The following is an 18,296-nucleotide window of genomic DNA, read 5'->3' as shown; positions in this document are numbered from 1 at the left end:
GCAGTCACCATCTGCAGTGATTTTGGAGCTCCCCAAAATAAAATCTGTCACTGTTTCCATTGTTTCCCCATCTATTTGCCATGAAATGATGGGACCGGATGCCATGATCATCATTTTTTGAATGTTGCGTTTTAAGCCATCTTTTTCACTCTCCTCTTTAACCTTCTTCAAGAAGTTCTTTACTTCTTCGCTTTCTGCCATAAGGGTGGTGTCCTCTGGGTATCTGAGGTTATTGATATTTCTCCTGGAAATCTTGATTCTAGCTTGTGTTCATCCATCCTGGCATTTCTCATGATGTACTCTGCATATAAGTTAAACAAGCAGGATGGCAATATACAGCATTGGTGTACTCTTTCCCAATGTGGAACCAGTCTGTTCCATGCCTGGTTCTAACTGTTTCTTCTTGACCTGCATACAGATTTTTCAGGAGGCAGGTAAGGTGTTCTGGTATTCCCATCTCTTGAAGAATTTTCCACAGTTTGTTGTGATCCACACAGTCAAAGGCTTTGGCGTAGTCAATAAAACAGAAGCAGATGTTTTTCTGGTATTTTTTTTCTTTTTTGAGGATTCAACAGATGTTGGAAATGTGATCTCTGCTTCTTCTGCCTTTTCTAAATGCAGCTTGAACATCTGAATTTCATGATTCACATACTGTTGAAGCCTTTAGCCTTAATTACCTTAAGCCTTTTGGTAATTTAAAATATATTTTATTTTTCTCATTTACTTTTATTAGTTGGAGGCTAATTACTTTATAAAATTGTAGTGGTTTTTCCCATACACTGACATGAATCAGCCATGGATTTACATGTGTTACCCATCCTGATCCCCCCCTCCTACCTCCCTCCCCCTCCCATCCCTCTGGGTCTTCCCAGTGCACCAGCCCTGAGCACTTGTTTCATGCATCCAACCTGGGCTGGTGATCTGTTTCACCCTTGATAATATACATGTTTTGATGCTGTTCTCTCTAAACATCCCACTTTAATGAGATGGATGAAACTGGAGCCCATTATATAAAGTGAAGTAAGCCAGAAAGATAAAGACCAATACAGTATACTAACGCATATGTATGGAATTTAGAAAGATGGTAACGATAACCCTATATGCAAAACAGAAAAAGAGACACAGATGTAAAATATATTTTAAATTAAGCCTTTAGATAATTTAAAATACCGTTTAAAAATAGGATGCTCATTTCTTAATGTTGCCTTAAATTATCACTCATTTTTAAAATATTTATAGTATAAGAGATAGTTACAGGAAAGAAAGTTGTCCCTAGATAACTTGAGCACTGAGGTCAGTAAAAGAAACAATTAAATCTGTTATATTTAAGTAACATTAAGATCACAGCAACAAGTCAGTTAACGATTTTGACAGTTACTTTTCAAGCTACTAAATAGTGCAATAAAGTGTTCATCTGGACAAGGTACATCCTTAAAATACAATTTCCTGTAATTTCTTTGAAAAAAATAATAAAAGCCTAAAAATATCACACCAAAAAATATTTCCCAGAAATATATTTTGTAAGCACAGGCTTTACCTATTTTTTTTGAACCATTAGAATATGAAAGAACCAAAAAATGCTTCACTGTGAACTTTCTGTTAATTACTACAGCATGCACATTTTCAGATTTTGTTGACTTTAGCTAAGCCACTCCATCATTTTACTGCCTGGTCTTGCGTATTGTTTGACCAAGCAGACTGCAATAACCTTAAACTTACCCATCAGGCATTTGGATGCCCTCAATAACAGCCCTGAAAATCACAAGTAAGTTTTAAGTTTCTGATGGGACTTCCCCACAGTTCCTTTGATCACAGTCTCACCTACCTGCTAAGTCCTCCTCCTTATGTGCTCCTTAGACAAGTTCTCCACAGGTTTTACCAAAGCCCCACTATTTTGGTTTGAATTGACCACTCTGGACCAAATTACTCCATTCATGGACCATAATGAAGACATGAGCCCAGGTCCTGTCTCTCTTTCATTGTACTCTGCACTGTAGTCCCTTGATGCCTGCTGAATTCTTCTTCAAGAGCCTGTGAATACTAAACTCTATTTCAGTTTCCCTCTTGGTCTTTTGAATCTCAACTTACCATCTGGCACCATGTGCTCCACATAACTATTGTTAATTTGACAAATTCATAACGTATTTACATCTAGAGAGATTGCCTTAATTCATTACAAATCCAAACAGTAAAATCCTAGTGAAACAATATTAAACTGAAATAAAATGGCAATAATATATTCCTTTCACTTGTAATATCACATTCTATTCTATTGAAACTGGATGCATATATCTGTCTAACCTATGTGGGCTGTACTACATTTGATAGAAACTACTGTATGTTCTGCTGAAGCTGAAATTCCAGTACTTTTGCCACTTCATGCGAAGAGTTGACTCACTGGAAAAAGCCCTGATGCTGGGAGGGATTGGGGGCAGGAGGAGAAGGGAACGACAGAGGATGAGATGGTTGGATGGCATCACCAACTTGATGGACATGGGTTTGAGTAAACTCAGGGAGTTGGTGATGGACAGGGAGGCCTGGCGTGCTGTGATTCATGGGGGTCGCAAAGAGTCGGACACGACTGAGTGACTGAACTGAACTGAACTGTATGTTCACTGCATAATTATTGTATTCTCTTATATGAATGGTATTTAGTAAAGGTTAACTTAGAAATATAAATGTACATATATATCGCTTAAAGGTTCAAATGTAACCTAAAGATGTGCCCAAAGATTTATATTTATTTGAATTGTTTTATATTTATTCCTCAAACTTGGGGAATACATGTATATGCAAGAAAAAATAATACTTTTCTTACAACATGAACCTGTTGTTAAGCCTTCCTTTATTTTATGGGTTTTAGTATATTCAATTGATTTGAGAATTCTCATAGTACTAAGTTTGTAAATTTGTAAATTTTGTTAGCTATGTCCTACTTTATTCAAGGCAGTGAGCCATAGCCATTTCCTTCTGGTAATACCTCATGGAAGGTGGTATATGTTCAGGTGTCTCCAATCAGATAACTTGTGTCAGTTAAGTATAATGGAAAAGAAACAAGGCCATTGCCCAATATCACAAGTCAGTTACATGTGAGAGGTGGCTGAGTATCCTCAAAGCCTAAGCAGATCCCCTGATGCCAAGTCATCTCTCATGTTGGTCTTGAATAGGCTGAGAAAAGATTTACTTGTCAGTTTTACTGCACTCTTTATTTTCAGTCTTTCTACTATTCATTCTATCTTCCACAAGTTTGCCAGATTTAATTTTCCATTTGGCAGATCTGAAAACATTATCCCTCTGGTTTGAAAGAGAATAAGAAGTCCAGATGCCTTGCAAGGCATAGAGGCCTCCACCCATACCATCAGTCCTACCCACACCATCTACTCTTTGTTTTCTCCGTTCACTCCTTTCTGCAGCATCACACCATGAACTTAAATACATAGGGCCAGAAACCTTGCTTATTACTTTTCTGTCTCTTTGCCTTTGTTATGCTATTCTTCTGAGGGGATGTTCTTTCTACCCTACATGTTGGAATGTATTATACAATGCATATTTTTAAAAAATATCTGTGAGTCCCTCCTTCCAATGAATTCAGTTTTCTCATCCTCACAGCTAAACACCCCTCAGATAAGAAGTATTCTTTTCTCAACTTTCTTAATATAATTTGGGCTAAACTCTCCTATGCTTTTTGCCATACTATAATTCATTTTAACATGTCTAATCTCTCTCATGCATATCAGAGTAAAGAAATGTGTTTAATTTTCAACCCCATGTAACTAACCTAAAATATAGTAGCTACTCATAAAGTAACTTTGTCTAATTTGAATAGCAAAGTAGCTATAATCCTCTCAACTTTACACATCTTGCTAAAATATAGTCATCATTTCACAGCTATGTTCTGTGAAGAAAATGTTGTCTGTCTTATTAAACATATGATTCCAGCTATTAACTTTCTTCATTCAGTCTTGAATTAATAGGAAATAGGTTCTGTTTTAATTGCACAATATAACCTTCCAAATTTTCTTCCTTAAATTGTTAGCATTTCTTTTTTCATCTGATCTTTAATTTTCCAAGAGAAACACGATTCATTTACTTGTATTTGTCTAAAATTTTGTCATGTTGGCCATAAGTTTTGTTCTATATTTACAACACAAACGTTTGAGAGTTATTATTTTACTTTGCCTTTCAAGAAACTGTGATCTTTAGAAAGAAATCCAGGAAGAACCTGAATATGGAATGTTCTAATTTTGCATCCAAGTTAGTACATTGTAAAATAACATTTAGGTCATTTGATCTGCTCGAATGATAGCAATGTTGAAAAGGTCATTTTCATGTTATCTTGTTCAGTGCTTCTTAAACTATGTAAGATAAAGTATCACTTCTGAAAAATTTCTACTTTGTTGTGGACTAATGCATTTGTAAAATACAATGATATTAAGTTGCTATAAAATTAAATACTGATATACCAGATACAATCCTCATTTTAAAAAGATTATTTGATTGAACAAGCACAAAATTAATCTTTCAAATTGTTAAGATAAGTACAAATGCTCCATCCCAACTACTAGCCTATATAATGTACATAATGGAGATTTCAACTAATTATTACTGGAACAAAGAACACATCTGCTTATAGGATATAATACTGGCAAATGAAATGGTTGTTATCTCAATTGGACCATGAAGGATGAATGTGAATTAGACATAAGATTGTGACAGTACACTCCAGGCAGATGAATAAAACTTGATCAAAAGTGAAACAATACAAATTACAAGACTCTTTGGGATAGCTGAGTAGTATAGAATATTGAAACATGGAGTAATAAAGAAATAGGTAGAAGATAATCCCAAGTATGTGAATTGAACTAAGAGTATAAAGTTGAAGAATAGAGTTGGGACAAGTACATTTTTCAAGAGTACAACCCAACCCAACCCACCCCCCCTCCCCTCACAAAGGAAGGGCCTTTCAGGAAACTCAAATTTTTATTCTCCATTGCTTGGCAGTCCCATTCCAGACTAGATTCCCCCCGAATCACTGTATCTATAGTGGTCTCCTTAAATTCAGCAAGTAATGCTACAACCTTTAATATATGGGACACTTACAGTGTCAGTGTCAGTTCAATCGCTCAGTTGTATTCTACTCTTTGCGACCCCATGGACTGCAGCCCAGCAGGCTTCCCTGTCCATCACCAACTCCCAGAGCATGCCCAGGTTCATGTTCATCCAGCCGGTGATGCCATCGAATCATCTCATCCTCTGTCATCCCCTTCTGCTCCTGCCTTCAATCTTTCCCAGCATCAGAGTCTTTTCCAATGAGTCCGTTCTTCACATCAGGTGGCCAAAGTGTTGGAACTTCAGTTGATGAGTCATTATAATGCAAACTGAAGACCTCCAGGAAGTACAAACTGATGAGTCATTCCAGTGAAAACCCAGGACTGATCTCCTTTAGATTTGAATGGTTGGATCTCCTTGCAGTCCAAGGGACTCTCAAGAGTCTTCTCCAACACCACAGTTCAAAGGCATCAATTCTTCAGTGATCAGCTTTTTTATAGTCCAAGTCTCACATCCATACATGGTTACTGGAAAAATTTTAGCTTGGTCTAGAAGGACATTTGCTGGCAATGTCTCTGCTTTTTAATAAGCTGTGTAGGTTGGTCAGAGCTTTTCTTCCAAGGAGCAAGTGACTTTTAATTTCATGGCTGCAGTCACCATCTGCAGTGATTTTGGAGCCCAAGAAAATAAAGTCTGTCACTGTCTCCATTGTTTCTCCATCTATTTGCTATGAAGAGATGAAGCTTGATGCCATGATCTTTGTTTTTTGAAAGTTGAGTTTTAAGCCAGCTTTTTCACTCTCCCCTTTCACTTCATCAAAAGACTCTTTAGTTCCTCTTCACTTTCTGCCAAAAGCATGGTTTCATGTGAATATCTGAGCTTCCCACAATCTTGATTTCAGCTGTGCTTCATCCAGTCCAGCATTTCTCATGATGTACTCTGCATATAAGTTAAATAAGCAGGGTGACACTATACAGCCTTGACGTACTCCTTTCCCTATTTGGAACCAGTCTGTGGTACCATGTCTGATTCTAACTGTTACTTCTTGACCTGCATAGAGATTTCTCAGGAGGCAGGTAAAATGGTCTGCTATTCCCATCTCTTGAAGAATTTTCCACAGTTTGTTTTGATGTACACAGTCAAAGGCTTTGGTGTAATCGATAAAGCAAAGTAGATGTTTTTCTGGAAATTTCTTGCTTTTTCAATGATTCTAGCAGATGTTGGCAATTTGATCTCTGGTTACTCTGCCTCTTCTAAATTCAGCTTGAACTTCTGTAAGGTCTTGGTTCAAGTACTGTTGAAGCGTGGCTTGGAGAATTTTGAGCATTACTTTGTTAGTATGTGAGATGAGTGCTATTGTGTGGTAGTTTGAATATTCTTTGGCATTGCCCTTCTTTGGTATTAGAATAAAAACTGGCCTTTTCCAGTCCTGTGGCCACTGCTGAGTTTTCCAAATTTGCTGGCATATTGAGTGCAGCACTTTCACAGCATCATCTTTTAGGATTTGAAATAGCTCAACCGGAATTCCATCAGCTCTGGCTGCTTTCTTCCTAGTGATGTTTCCTAATGCCCATGTGACTTCAAATTCCAGGATGTCTGGCTCTAGGTGAGTGATCACACCATTGTGATTATCTGGGTCATTAAGATCTTTTTTGTATAGTTCTGTGTATTCTTGCCACCTCTTCATAATATCTTCTGTTTCTGCTAGGTCCATACTGTTTCTGTCTTTTAGTGTGCCCCTCTTTGCATGAAATGTTCCCTTGGTATCTCTAATTTTCATGAAGAGATCTCTAGTCTTTCCTATTCTGTTGTTTCCCTCTATTTCTTTGCATTGATTACTGAGGAAGGCTTTCTTATCTCTCCTTGCTATTCTTTGGAACTCAAAGAATATTCAAATGGGTATGTATTTCTTTTTCTCCTTGCCTCTAGCATCTCTTATTTTCCCAGCTATTTGTAAGGCCTCCTCAGACAACGATTTTGCCTTTTTGCATTTCTTCTTCTTGGGGATGGTCTTGATCACTGCCTTCTCTACAATGTCATGAGCATACATCTATAGTTCTTCAGGCACTCCATCAGATCTAATTCTTTGAATCTATTTGGCTCTTCCACTGTATTATCATAAGGGATTTGCATCTTCAGGATCTTCAGTTGCTCAAACATCTTTTTAACATCATATCTACACCCTTCCTGTCCCTCATTCTTGACAACCAAACAACATGTATTGTTCTTTCTACCCCCTAAGTGTCTGTCTTATCCTCCTACTTCTCCTCATCTTATTCACTATCTGAGACACACATAAACACCATTTCTCCAGGAAGACTTTCCTGTCCAACAGACCAAGCAATCTTGCTATGTTTACCACCCCAAATTACCTTGTTTTTCCTCTCACATTGTTTATATTTTTGCATGTAAAATTACTTTTACAGTGTTTGTCTTCCACAGGAGAGAATTAAATCAATGAAATTAGGAATTGTATCTGTTTGTGTTAATGTATTATCTTGAAACGGTGATAGAACACTAGACAATATATCAATAAATATCTTTTGAATTGATGGGTACTTGATTGTGATACTATAAAATGTCAAAATACAGAGTAAGAGAATGACTGAATCAGGTAAATGTCAACAATTTTATTTCTAGAGGCACCCTCTGAAACCTAGTCATCTATGTTTACTTTCTAAATGGAGTGTAGTGACCTCATGTATTAGATAAAAATGATGTCTTAGCCTTACTGTAAACAGAAATAATTCTCTTAGATGGTGATACAATTGGAAAATTGAAACGTGTAGACAAAAATTATTTAATTATTTACAACAGTGTATATTAGTTTTGTAAATGTCATTCATGAATAGTTTTCTAGAGTACATTAATTTTTTTCTCTACTATAAAAGTGACAGGAAATGCTTGTACATCTATTGGCATCTCTCATGGTATAACATAGTATAAGTAAATATGCATATTATTTGGAGTATGAGAGTGGGATGCAGACTTTAGAAATTGATTCTGCATAGATGGGTCCCTGTGACTATGCTTTCTAATTCTAGTGCTTCTTAATCAGTCGTGTCTGACTCTTTGTAATCCCATGGACTATACAGTCCATGGAATTCTCCAGGCCAGAATACTGGAGTGGGTAGCCTTTCCCTTTCCCAGGGGATCTTCCCAACCCAGGGATCGAACCCAGGTCTCCCACATTGTAGGCGAATTCCTTACCAGCTGAGCCACAATGGAAGCCCAAGAATACTGGATTGAGTAGCCTATCCCTTCTCTCAGATATCTTCCTGACCCAGAAATCCAACTGGGGTCTCCTGCATTGCAGGCAGGTTCTTCATCAACTGAGCTATCAGGGGAGCCCTTACTAATCATTTAAGAAAGGAACAATAATAACTATCATTGAAATGCCTAAATGTTTACTGTCATAATAAAAATGTATGAAGTTATTTTCCCACTTCAGTGGAATAATATTTTAAAATGTATTGCCACTATCTAAAATAATGTTCATTTGCAGACAACTCTGTGACAATCATGGTGCAATATTTTGCATAGAAATATAAAATCCACAGATACTCCTGGAAGATAGATATTTACCCTACTTTGGTTTGATATTTACCCTACTTGGAAAACCAAGAATCAGAATAGTTAAGTAATATGTTAAGGTGATAAGACAATGATTTGCAAAGCTCAAATGCAGGCACAAACATATCTGACTTCAGGGTATAAATCATTGCACTAAATTATCTCTTTAATAACATTATATATTTGGACTACATATCATGAACAAGTATACATGATAGGTCTACCTTTTCTGAGAGAAATATAAGTCAGGGCAGAAAATATTAAACAATGATTATTCTGAAATCAGAACTGCATGCTGCATTATGGAATTCTCAATTAAGAAGACTGGGCACTGGGAATCCCATGGGTTCATACAAAATGATTATGCTAATTACCTCTTTTGGGAGGAACCATTCATCTCAATTTCTTAATTCTGTTTTTTTAACTCATTATACTTTTTTTTTTAACTTAGTGCAAAAAAAAAAAAAAGATATTGCACTAAGTCGATTTCTTAATTTTTAAAAGTAAGAACATTTAAAACATATTTTGTCTTTATTATTAGAGAAAATTTTAAATATTTTTAATTTCTAGGTTTGAATACTAACTAATATTATTTTATGTATATATATCTTTACCATCTGAGCCACCAGGGAAGACCACAAGTATGTTTTAATATGCTTGAGAGTCTTTCTTTATGTTAAGTGGAAAGGCAAGTAGACATCCTTGTAAAATAGATCAAATGGCCTGAAACACATTTACTGGAAGTCAGATGCCTCAATCATGAAATTAAATAGAAAATGAGAATTTTGGCTAATAAAGGTCAATAATTTTCCACATAATAATGTATGATAGTTAAGAGCAAGCCACAGAATGTATATTGGCCAGATTCAAAGTTTGGTTCTAAAACACACTAAGTTCTTCTTTTCAACTCTCTGTGCCAATTTTTCTTTATACAGGGGAAGAAGGTTAATAATATCTAGATATTTTTCTAGAAAAAGATAATAAGGGACAGATATATTGGACTGCATCCAAGGGAAAAGAAAAAAAAAAAAAACAACAACAAATTTATACTGAAATGTGGTATATTTGAGTTCAAAAGTCATAAACTTTCAATTATATGATGCCACATCATAAGAGATAGAATGGAGGGGATGGAAGTGGAGAGGAGAAAAAAGAGAGCAGGGATGTGAAGAAGAGAGTGAAAAAATAGAGGAGAAAAGAGGAATAGCAAACAAGAGAAGGAGAAAGAAGAGGAGGAATGGAAGAACAGGAAGATATTTGTACTTGCATATGCATGAAATTCTGAAAACTGCCATTAGACCATTTTAAGGCAAGTGTCATTCTCATTTTACAGATTAGCAAATTAAGGCACAAATATGCTAAACTACATATCCAAGATAAAATGTTAAAAGTGGCAAAGGCACACATTAAGAATTCTCAAATTTTCTAACTTAAGTATTAAAAGTACAATTTTTATGAAATCTTACTAGCCTATTATTTTCTCCACAGTTTTCTAGTGAACACTGGTATTTTTGTCTTTAAAAGGACTGGTGAATTACTGAGTATTTTATTCATAAGAAGTCTTTAAAAATTTTTGACAGTTTTACATAGATATACAAAATAGGAGATAGACGTCTCTTGAAGTCAAGTTCCTTGGATAAAAGATTAAAGAAAAAAGAATGTGATGATATTGGAAATGTTAATGAGCCTAGCTTTTTAGAGTTCTTTCCATGCTCTTGAATCATTCACTTGTCACCAGATAAGCTTCTGACATTAAAAAAAAAAAATAGAAGTGAAATGAGAATAGTTAGCAACTAGAAACTACTCATTGTTAATTTTAAAAATGTACTTTTCATGTGTATTTTTAAAGTTCCAAAAATACTTAGAATGATACTTAACAATATTTTTAAAATCTTTTCACTTTTATCATTCTTTATAGTCATACTTGGCTTCCCAAGTAGTTTACAATTATGTTAAACAGCCTGCCTCCCAGTGAAGGAGATGTAAAATACACAGGTTCAATCCTTGGGTAGGAAAGATGCCCTGGAGGAGGGCATGGCAACCCACTCCAGTATTCTGGAAAATCCCTTGGATAAAGGAGCCTGTAGAGCTACAGTCCACAGGGTCACAAAGAGTCAGAGACCATTGAAGCGACTGAGAGCACACGCACACACATGGATAGTCATATTGGGCTTTTCCGGTGGCTCAGTGGTAAAGAATATGCCTGCCAGTGCAGAAGACATAGGTTCCATCCCTGAGTCAGGAAGATACCTTGGAGAAGAAAATGGCAACTCAATTCATTATTTTTGTATGGAAAATCTCATGGACAGAGGAGCCTGATGGGCTAAAGCACATGGGGTTGCAAAAAGAGTTGGAAAGGACTTAGCCACTAAAGGACAAAAAGATAGTCAAATTATCTTCAGTTTAAATATTCATAGGAAATAACTATACCAATTAAATATTCCCATATGCATTGCCTTTTTATGAAAGGCTTGTTAACTTCTGTAATCAGAACATGACTATTTGTTAGTAAATTATACACAATACAAAGTTAAATTCTATACATCTTTTTGGGAGCAAGCCAAGAGTAATTTGGGCATTCAGTGAAATGATTTAATTAAATGACTTTCTATAAACATATTTACATTTATTTAATTTGTATTAGATTTAAGTAAGTGTTAGTCACTCAGTCGTGCCCAACTCTTTATGACCCCTTGGACTACAGCTCACCAGGCTCCTCTGTCCATGAGATTTTCCAGGCAAGGGTACTGGAGTGGGTTGCCATTTCCTTCTCCAGGGGATCTTCCCAAACCAGGGATTGAATCTGCATCTCCTGCATTGCAGGCAGATTCTTTACCAACTGAGCTACAAGGGAAGCCCAAATTAGATTGAGAAAATAGTAAAAAACAGTATTTTCAAACATACTCCTCCATCCCAAAACTACTACTGCTAAACATGAGTACATTGTCAAATCCACATATCTCTTGAACAGGCATTGAGTTATTCAATAAATAATTGAATAAAGTTCTTTCTTTGGACCACGCACTGTTTTAAACGTTATAGACACAGGAGTGAAAAACAAACAAACAAACAAAAAACAAATCCTTGACTTTGTGAAGCTAGCATAATAGGGTTAGGCCAGATAATAAACAAAATGAAGAAAGGAAAATAAACAATATGTTAAATAGTACTAGGTTTTACTAAAGAAGTAGAACAGGGAAGGGTAATAGAGAACAATGGCAGATTTTGCAGTTTTAAGTAGGTAGTCAGGAAAGGCCCCAAGGAAAAAGTGACAGGAAGTAAACACCCAAAGGAACACATTGACTAGTTATGAGTGGAGAATGATGTTCTCTGACATGGGTTAACAGTCTCGTTCTGGTTGCTATGTAGAGAATATATTGAATGTGCTAAGGACAGAGCAGAGGAAAGATTTAGGAGTGCTGGTGGGAGAGGCAGTGAAAATTTGTTAGTCTGGATATATTTTAAAGTATCGTGATGAAGATGGATTGTATGTGGACTGTGAGAGGAAAAGGCCAGTCATGATGCCTCTGAATGTTTGGCTTGAGCTATTTGAAGGGTGTAGTTGCTATTTGTTGATTTGGAAAACTCTGTGGAAAAATTTTCAGGGAAGACCAAATGCTCAGTTTTAGATACTTCGGTTTGAAATTCCTAGTAAAGATCCAAATAGCTGGATAGAGAGATGGATGAATACATAGCTACATAGATACATACATACATAGATACATAGATAGGCACAAAGATAAGTGGATTTGCATTTCAGGGGAAAAGATAAGCTGTGATTACATGTTTATGAGTCACCAATAGACAGATGATATTTAAAGCTATAGCAATCCATAGGTAAATGATTAAACATGGAGAAAAGTCCTGATGACTGAGTTGGTAACAGTCCATATCTAATAAGTCAGTTAATAAAGAAGCAGCAAAAGAAAAGGAAGAAGTCAGCGACATTAGTTTTTTAAAACTGCATGTGTTTTCCTGGAACTCAAGTTATCAAACATATTTTATGGAGGACAATGGCAAATGGTATCCATATACTGAGTAAGTAAAGCCTGAGAATTGACCTTTGGATTTAGTGAGGTATTTATCACTGCCTCATGGCAAACATCAGCAAGTTCATATTCTGAGAAGTGATGGAGGCAAATGCCTGAATGCAGTGGGTTTAAAATAGAATGAAAAGAGGAAAATGTAGACAGACATCACGACCACGATGAAAGTAATTAGAAAAAATTAGATAGAAACTGGAGTAGATAATAGAAGAATTTGTGTTTCCTGGGGTGTTTGTGTTTGTGTGTGTGAATAAAAGAATGTGATTCAATGTTTTCTTTAATCCAAAGAATTTTTTTAATATTTTTGTCTTATGAATACCTTGAGCAAATATTTTGCCCATTCCCCAGTTAAAGTTGTAATTTCTAGGTGCAAACAAAATTTCTACTAGAGTTCAGCACATATTACTAAAATACATACATCCTATGCATATTTGAAAATTCATGTATAACATTTTATAACAAATCATGTCAACAGCTAACTTTCAAGTATTTCATCGCTTATTTTTTCTTGGATTTGTAGGCATATTAAATTTCTCCCTCGAAGTGATTATTAAGCTAAAAAACATTGCTTTTGCCTATAATGTTCAAGACACTGTGCTAAATGTGTTACATATCTTATTCTTACTCTTCATCATAGGCTTATAAAATAGATTTTATTAACCTATGTTCTAAGTAAGAGTCGTGGTGATCAGCACTTCAATGATTTTCCTGAGTGTTTGATAGATATGACTGATGTAGTAGGTATTTGGTCCCAATATATTTAGTTCCAAAATATATGACCTTTAACTTTTACTACTTTATAACTTTTATTACACTTACTGAAAGACAGAGACCAACTTTAAGTAACACAATTTTTACATACTAGGTAGAGCCAAGTATAGTGAGAGGCAATTAACATGACCTACTATTAACATAGCTGTTAATTTGTTTAAGAAAAAATTGTGTTAGACAGCAAACACTATTTTCCCATGTTTACAATCATAAAGCAAACTAGCAAACTAATCCAGATTTTATTTTCTTTATATGTCTTGCCATCATCATGAGACAATTTACCAAATTGCAAAACAAAAACAAGACAAAACAAAACCCATTGTACTGACAAGTCAAAGATTTGGATGCTGCAAGTTACACATCAGATGGTGTTGATTGTCCGGTAAAGGCTGTGAGGAATCCCAAATTAATCCTGAAGCTAGCCTACTGAGTTCCTCTAAAGATTTGCCATTGGAGATGCAATTACTGGGTCTCTTAGAGTTCAAATGTGAGATGCTGAAAACAAATCCTCATCTGAAAAGAATACTGGTTTTCAGTACGCTTAAATTTTGTACAGTTTAATTAATACCTAAAAATGCAAGCTTTGTTTCTTAAAAATCTAAATAACAGGAAATTTAAATATAGTAGGGAAATACTTAGGAGCTCAACATTTTCTCATTACTTGATAATGAATTTCATGTCAAAGTTTATACACATATCAGAAAAGACACAATAACATCTCATTTTAGAATTATGTTCTTTGGAAATCCTTGGCCAACATAATATCTATTCCATTTATTGTTTTATTCCACCTTAATTTCACTATATTTTCCTTGTAAGTTTTCAATTTTCAGTAGTGAGAACCTACAAACATCAACAACTTCTGGATAGTAATTTTATTTTCAAAATTTATCCTATTACTGTATGATATAAAAAACCAAACATTTTAATGAGATACTTAAATTGTAACATGCCTGAAGACTTTAAGTTAAAAATATATTATACATAATGCATATTTATAATTTATACATGACTCTAGTGGTACTATAGAAAAAGAATATGATTTAGAGTTCTGAACTAAAGGTTTTGAATTTCATACATTCCACAATGACCTGCATGAACTTGTAAAAGTTCTCTCTTTCATTTCCACCTGTAAATAGAAGTATTTTGCAACTAATAGACTGGTCACAGTGTTTAACTACTGAATAAGAAGGTATATATTATCTTCTTGGTGGTTAAAAGCAAGTAAATAGTTTCTCCTCTTTTCCTCTTATCTAGAAACATAGCTAAAAAAAAACCATAGATAAATGCTTAAGCATAAAAAAAAAGCATAGATAAATGGAATCAGTGATTGAATTTTATTTTAGAACAATAGCAAAACACTTGTTCAACATGCCTTTAGAGCAAAATAAATGTTTTATTAAAATATTAGTCTTTCCCATAATAAACTCAAGTACTCATGTTTTTTTTCAAACTGTAGAAAAACTGAAGATGATTGGAAGATTGCACATACACATCTATCTACAATGCACATATATATTTGTGTGTTATTTTTCTAACCTAGGAAGTATATATCTCATCTTTCCTTAGTGAAACATCAGTAATATGAGTGTAGAAGAATGATATATTAAGCAAGACATCCTTCTTAGGAACTCAGAATCTGTAGTTTTAAACAGTAATTTAAGTTTCTAAACACTGTAACACTGTAGGCAATTAAATAAATTCTAAATAATTTTCAAATGGCTGGATTTTATCCCATATGCTAAATATTATTTTAATAACTTTAGTGCCTTTTGCCTGCTGCTTTCTACAAACACTATTAAAACTATGGAAATTTGAATATGCAAGGAAGTGAATGAAGAGAAAAACCTAAGCAAATGTCATGTAGGCTGAGAAGGTGAGCACTGAAATTTTACCTCTTGACAATGCCCCCAATGCTAGGAAAAAAAAAACAGAACCTTATAATTTTTAGCTACCCTTTAAATTGAATATGAAGGATGCAGTGGATATCTTTTACAGAAAAAAACTATGCAAAGCATACTTTAAAGTATATACTAAAGTATCCACCCAACTCATCATAAAATTGGTTTGAAAACCCCCAAATATATTTTGGTATAGGCTTTTTCAGTATCAATCAAGTGATCAATGATCTTTGAGGCAGAAAAGACAAATTCAAATAAATAAAGAAAACTCACCTTGTCCACAATACATATCTGCATTTTGGTTTGAGCATCAAGTATTTCAATCTCAAAGTGAGTAGTTTTTGAATGTTTAACTGCTGACGCTGCTTTTAGAGGGCCTGCTGAGAGTATAAATTGCGATAAAAAATGAAAATTTTTCATGTCATCCTTCAGTATGGACCGTGTAGCTCCTGGAGAAATCCTGCGTTCTGAAGCAAGAGACTTGTACCTTTTGAACATTCTGCGAACTACCAGGAGAAACTGTCTTGTCAACAGGAGACACATGCAAGTGTGTTCCCTTCAAACAAGTTAAATACTGCTGGTGAAACCTGGAAAGGTCAAGTGGCATGGCATTCCAAGAGTTCAGTTTTATTTAGCAGCCTTGAAAACAATGACTGATCTCTTTCTATATATAACACACTATTGTGAATTGCTGCAGTGTAGATTACCAGCATTCAAATTATTTCTTGCTTTCTCCTTTTATCTCAGGTTCTTAATGTGGCCAGTAGTATCTGAAATTCCAAAGCAAGAAAGGAATAGAGAAGAGTTTTTATTATCTCTGGATTCTGGATCCACTAATCTGCAAACACATGAATTATTCCTGCATTCATATGTAGATGTACTAAAATTATCATACTGCTATCTTATCTTATATCTTATACTGCTGTTAGTAATGTACTAATAGTACATTATTACATAAACACTTTTTTTTTTTGGTAAATACTTCCTAGACTAAAGATCTGTGCCATATTTTTAATACTCACATATACATCTGATAGAAAATGGATAAATTCTTCATTCCATATGGAGAACAGAAAAACAACAAGTCATCTATATGATTGGGATATGTAGAGAAGAACTTTATACTTTAAGGAAAAGGAAGAAAACCTTATTTTAACACTTTTACACACATTATATGACAGGGAAATAATTAAATGTATATGCAAAATCAGTACTAAACATCTCAAGTATCACAAATTATGACAAATTCAAATAAGCTCAGAATGAACAATGAAAAATAAAAAAACAGCCTCAAAAGAGGGGTTTGCGAAAGACTCCAAGTACTCTCTGAGACCTGTAAAGCGGGTGAAGGAATAACAAAAATCCAAATTATAGTGCTACTGATTCAAAGGAATGTTACAGGAAAACATTCTAGGATATTATTTTCAATAAAAACATGAAAAAGAAAACAGTTACAATAGTAGAGGGGAAATCTATATATCTATATTAGGGAACTAATCTTTAATTTTGTAAATAAAATAATGCAATTAAAACATTTTGGACTACTCATTGTGTGCCAGAGATTCACGTACACATTGTTCAGTAATCATTTTCATACTCTAGACCACAATTCCACTCAATATTTATTATTAAACACTAGAAGTCAGGGATGTATGTGCATATATGTTTTTGCACACACACACACTGTCAGTTTTATCACCTAGTTGTTCAGCACTTTAAATTTAGGATTATCCTTAACATTTCCCTTTCTCCCACACCTCAGATCTAATTCATCAAAAATCCAGAACACAGTCTTACCACCATCCCACAGTTAATTTCAGAATATCATTTCACCTGTAATGCTTTTCCAAACTGGTCTCCCTGTGTGCAAATTGGTCGATCAATGGTCTTTAATACAGCTGCTGAAATGATCGGTCTTTATATTAAAACAAGCAATGTAATTAACTGCTCAACACACTCCTTGATGATTCATATTTTATTCATATATAATTAAAAAGCTAAAGTTTCCTGAAGAGGTCTACAATGCTCTGCATCATCAGCATTTTGTCATATTTTGGATGTCCTGCCCTAAGCTACCCAGAGTGCTCAGAGGAGTGTCTAGCATACAGTAGGTGCCCCATACACATGTATTAAAGAATCAACTAATAAATAATTGATCAATAAGTGTATCTTGAAGCTGTAGGCAGAAGGATGTGAATTAACTACATAGTGAGGTGAACTATTAGTGCATTATACCAAAGTAACATAACTCTGCAACCCACATAATATAATCTTCAGAGATGGCTTCTATTAAAAACAAAAAGAAAGGAATAGTCAAAGAACACAGGTGCCAAACTGAAAGCGCTCCCATTGCCAACACTGAAATAATTCAAAAACATAAATACTGATGATAATATATTCTGACTCAAAGAACTTTGTAAATATCTGTGAGTCCATACTGATATAAATAAGTGATAGAATAAGTAATAAATAAATAAATAAATGGGGACAAGGAATGAAATTTTCCTACATAAGAAATTCCAAATTGTATATGCAGATATCTCTGAATGAGTGTAAGTTTCACTTAAGTAACACAATGAATGGAAGCAGAAAATAGAAGCTTTACAGTGAGTAAAGAAACTGGCAGGGAGACATATTTTAACCTAGAGATCAAGTCTAATATCACCATGAAGAGTCATGTTGATATTACATACTGACGGATATCATGAGATGAGGGCACATCAGCTCTGTGGTATTCTTCCAAAAGTTCGTTACTTAAGTTTAACCCTGAGAAAACAGCAAACAAACACAAATTGAGGGACATCCTACAAAAATACCTAATAGTCATTGATACTGTTAGAAATATGAAAAACAAGGAAAAAATTGAGATAAAGTGACATATCAAGAGAGAATATAAAGACACAAATAGAAAATGCAATGTAGTATATTGATTGTTTTCTAAAAGAGAAAATAAATG

General features: G+C 34.6%; 1 protein-coding gene across 1 annotated transcript in view; it reads right to left on the bottom strand.

Moving 5' to 3' along the window:
* Positions 1-15,868, bottom strand: part of TECRL (trans-2,3-enoyl-CoA reductase like) — a 135,528-nt gene extending 119,660 nt beyond the window's left edge. The window contains exon 1 of the mRNA XM_070458009.1: positions 15,614-15,868. Within this exon, the coding sequence (XP_070314110.1) occupies positions 15,614-15,838 (225 nt within the window). The 5' untranslated portion in view covers positions 15,839-15,868. The remainder of the gene's footprint in view (positions 1-15,613) is intronic.
* Positions 15,869-18,296: the final 2,428 nt, after the last annotated feature.

Source organism: Odocoileus virginianus, chromosome 29 (genome assembly GCF_023699985.2).
Source record: "Odocoileus virginianus isolate 20LAN1187 ecotype Illinois chromosome 29, Ovbor_1.2, whole genome shotgun sequence".
Classification (NCBI taxonomy): Eukaryota; Metazoa; Chordata; class Mammalia; order Artiodactyla; family Cervidae; genus Odocoileus; species Odocoileus virginianus.
Note: the sequence above shows the minus strand (reverse complement) of the source record. Positions and strands in the feature narration are given on the sequence as shown.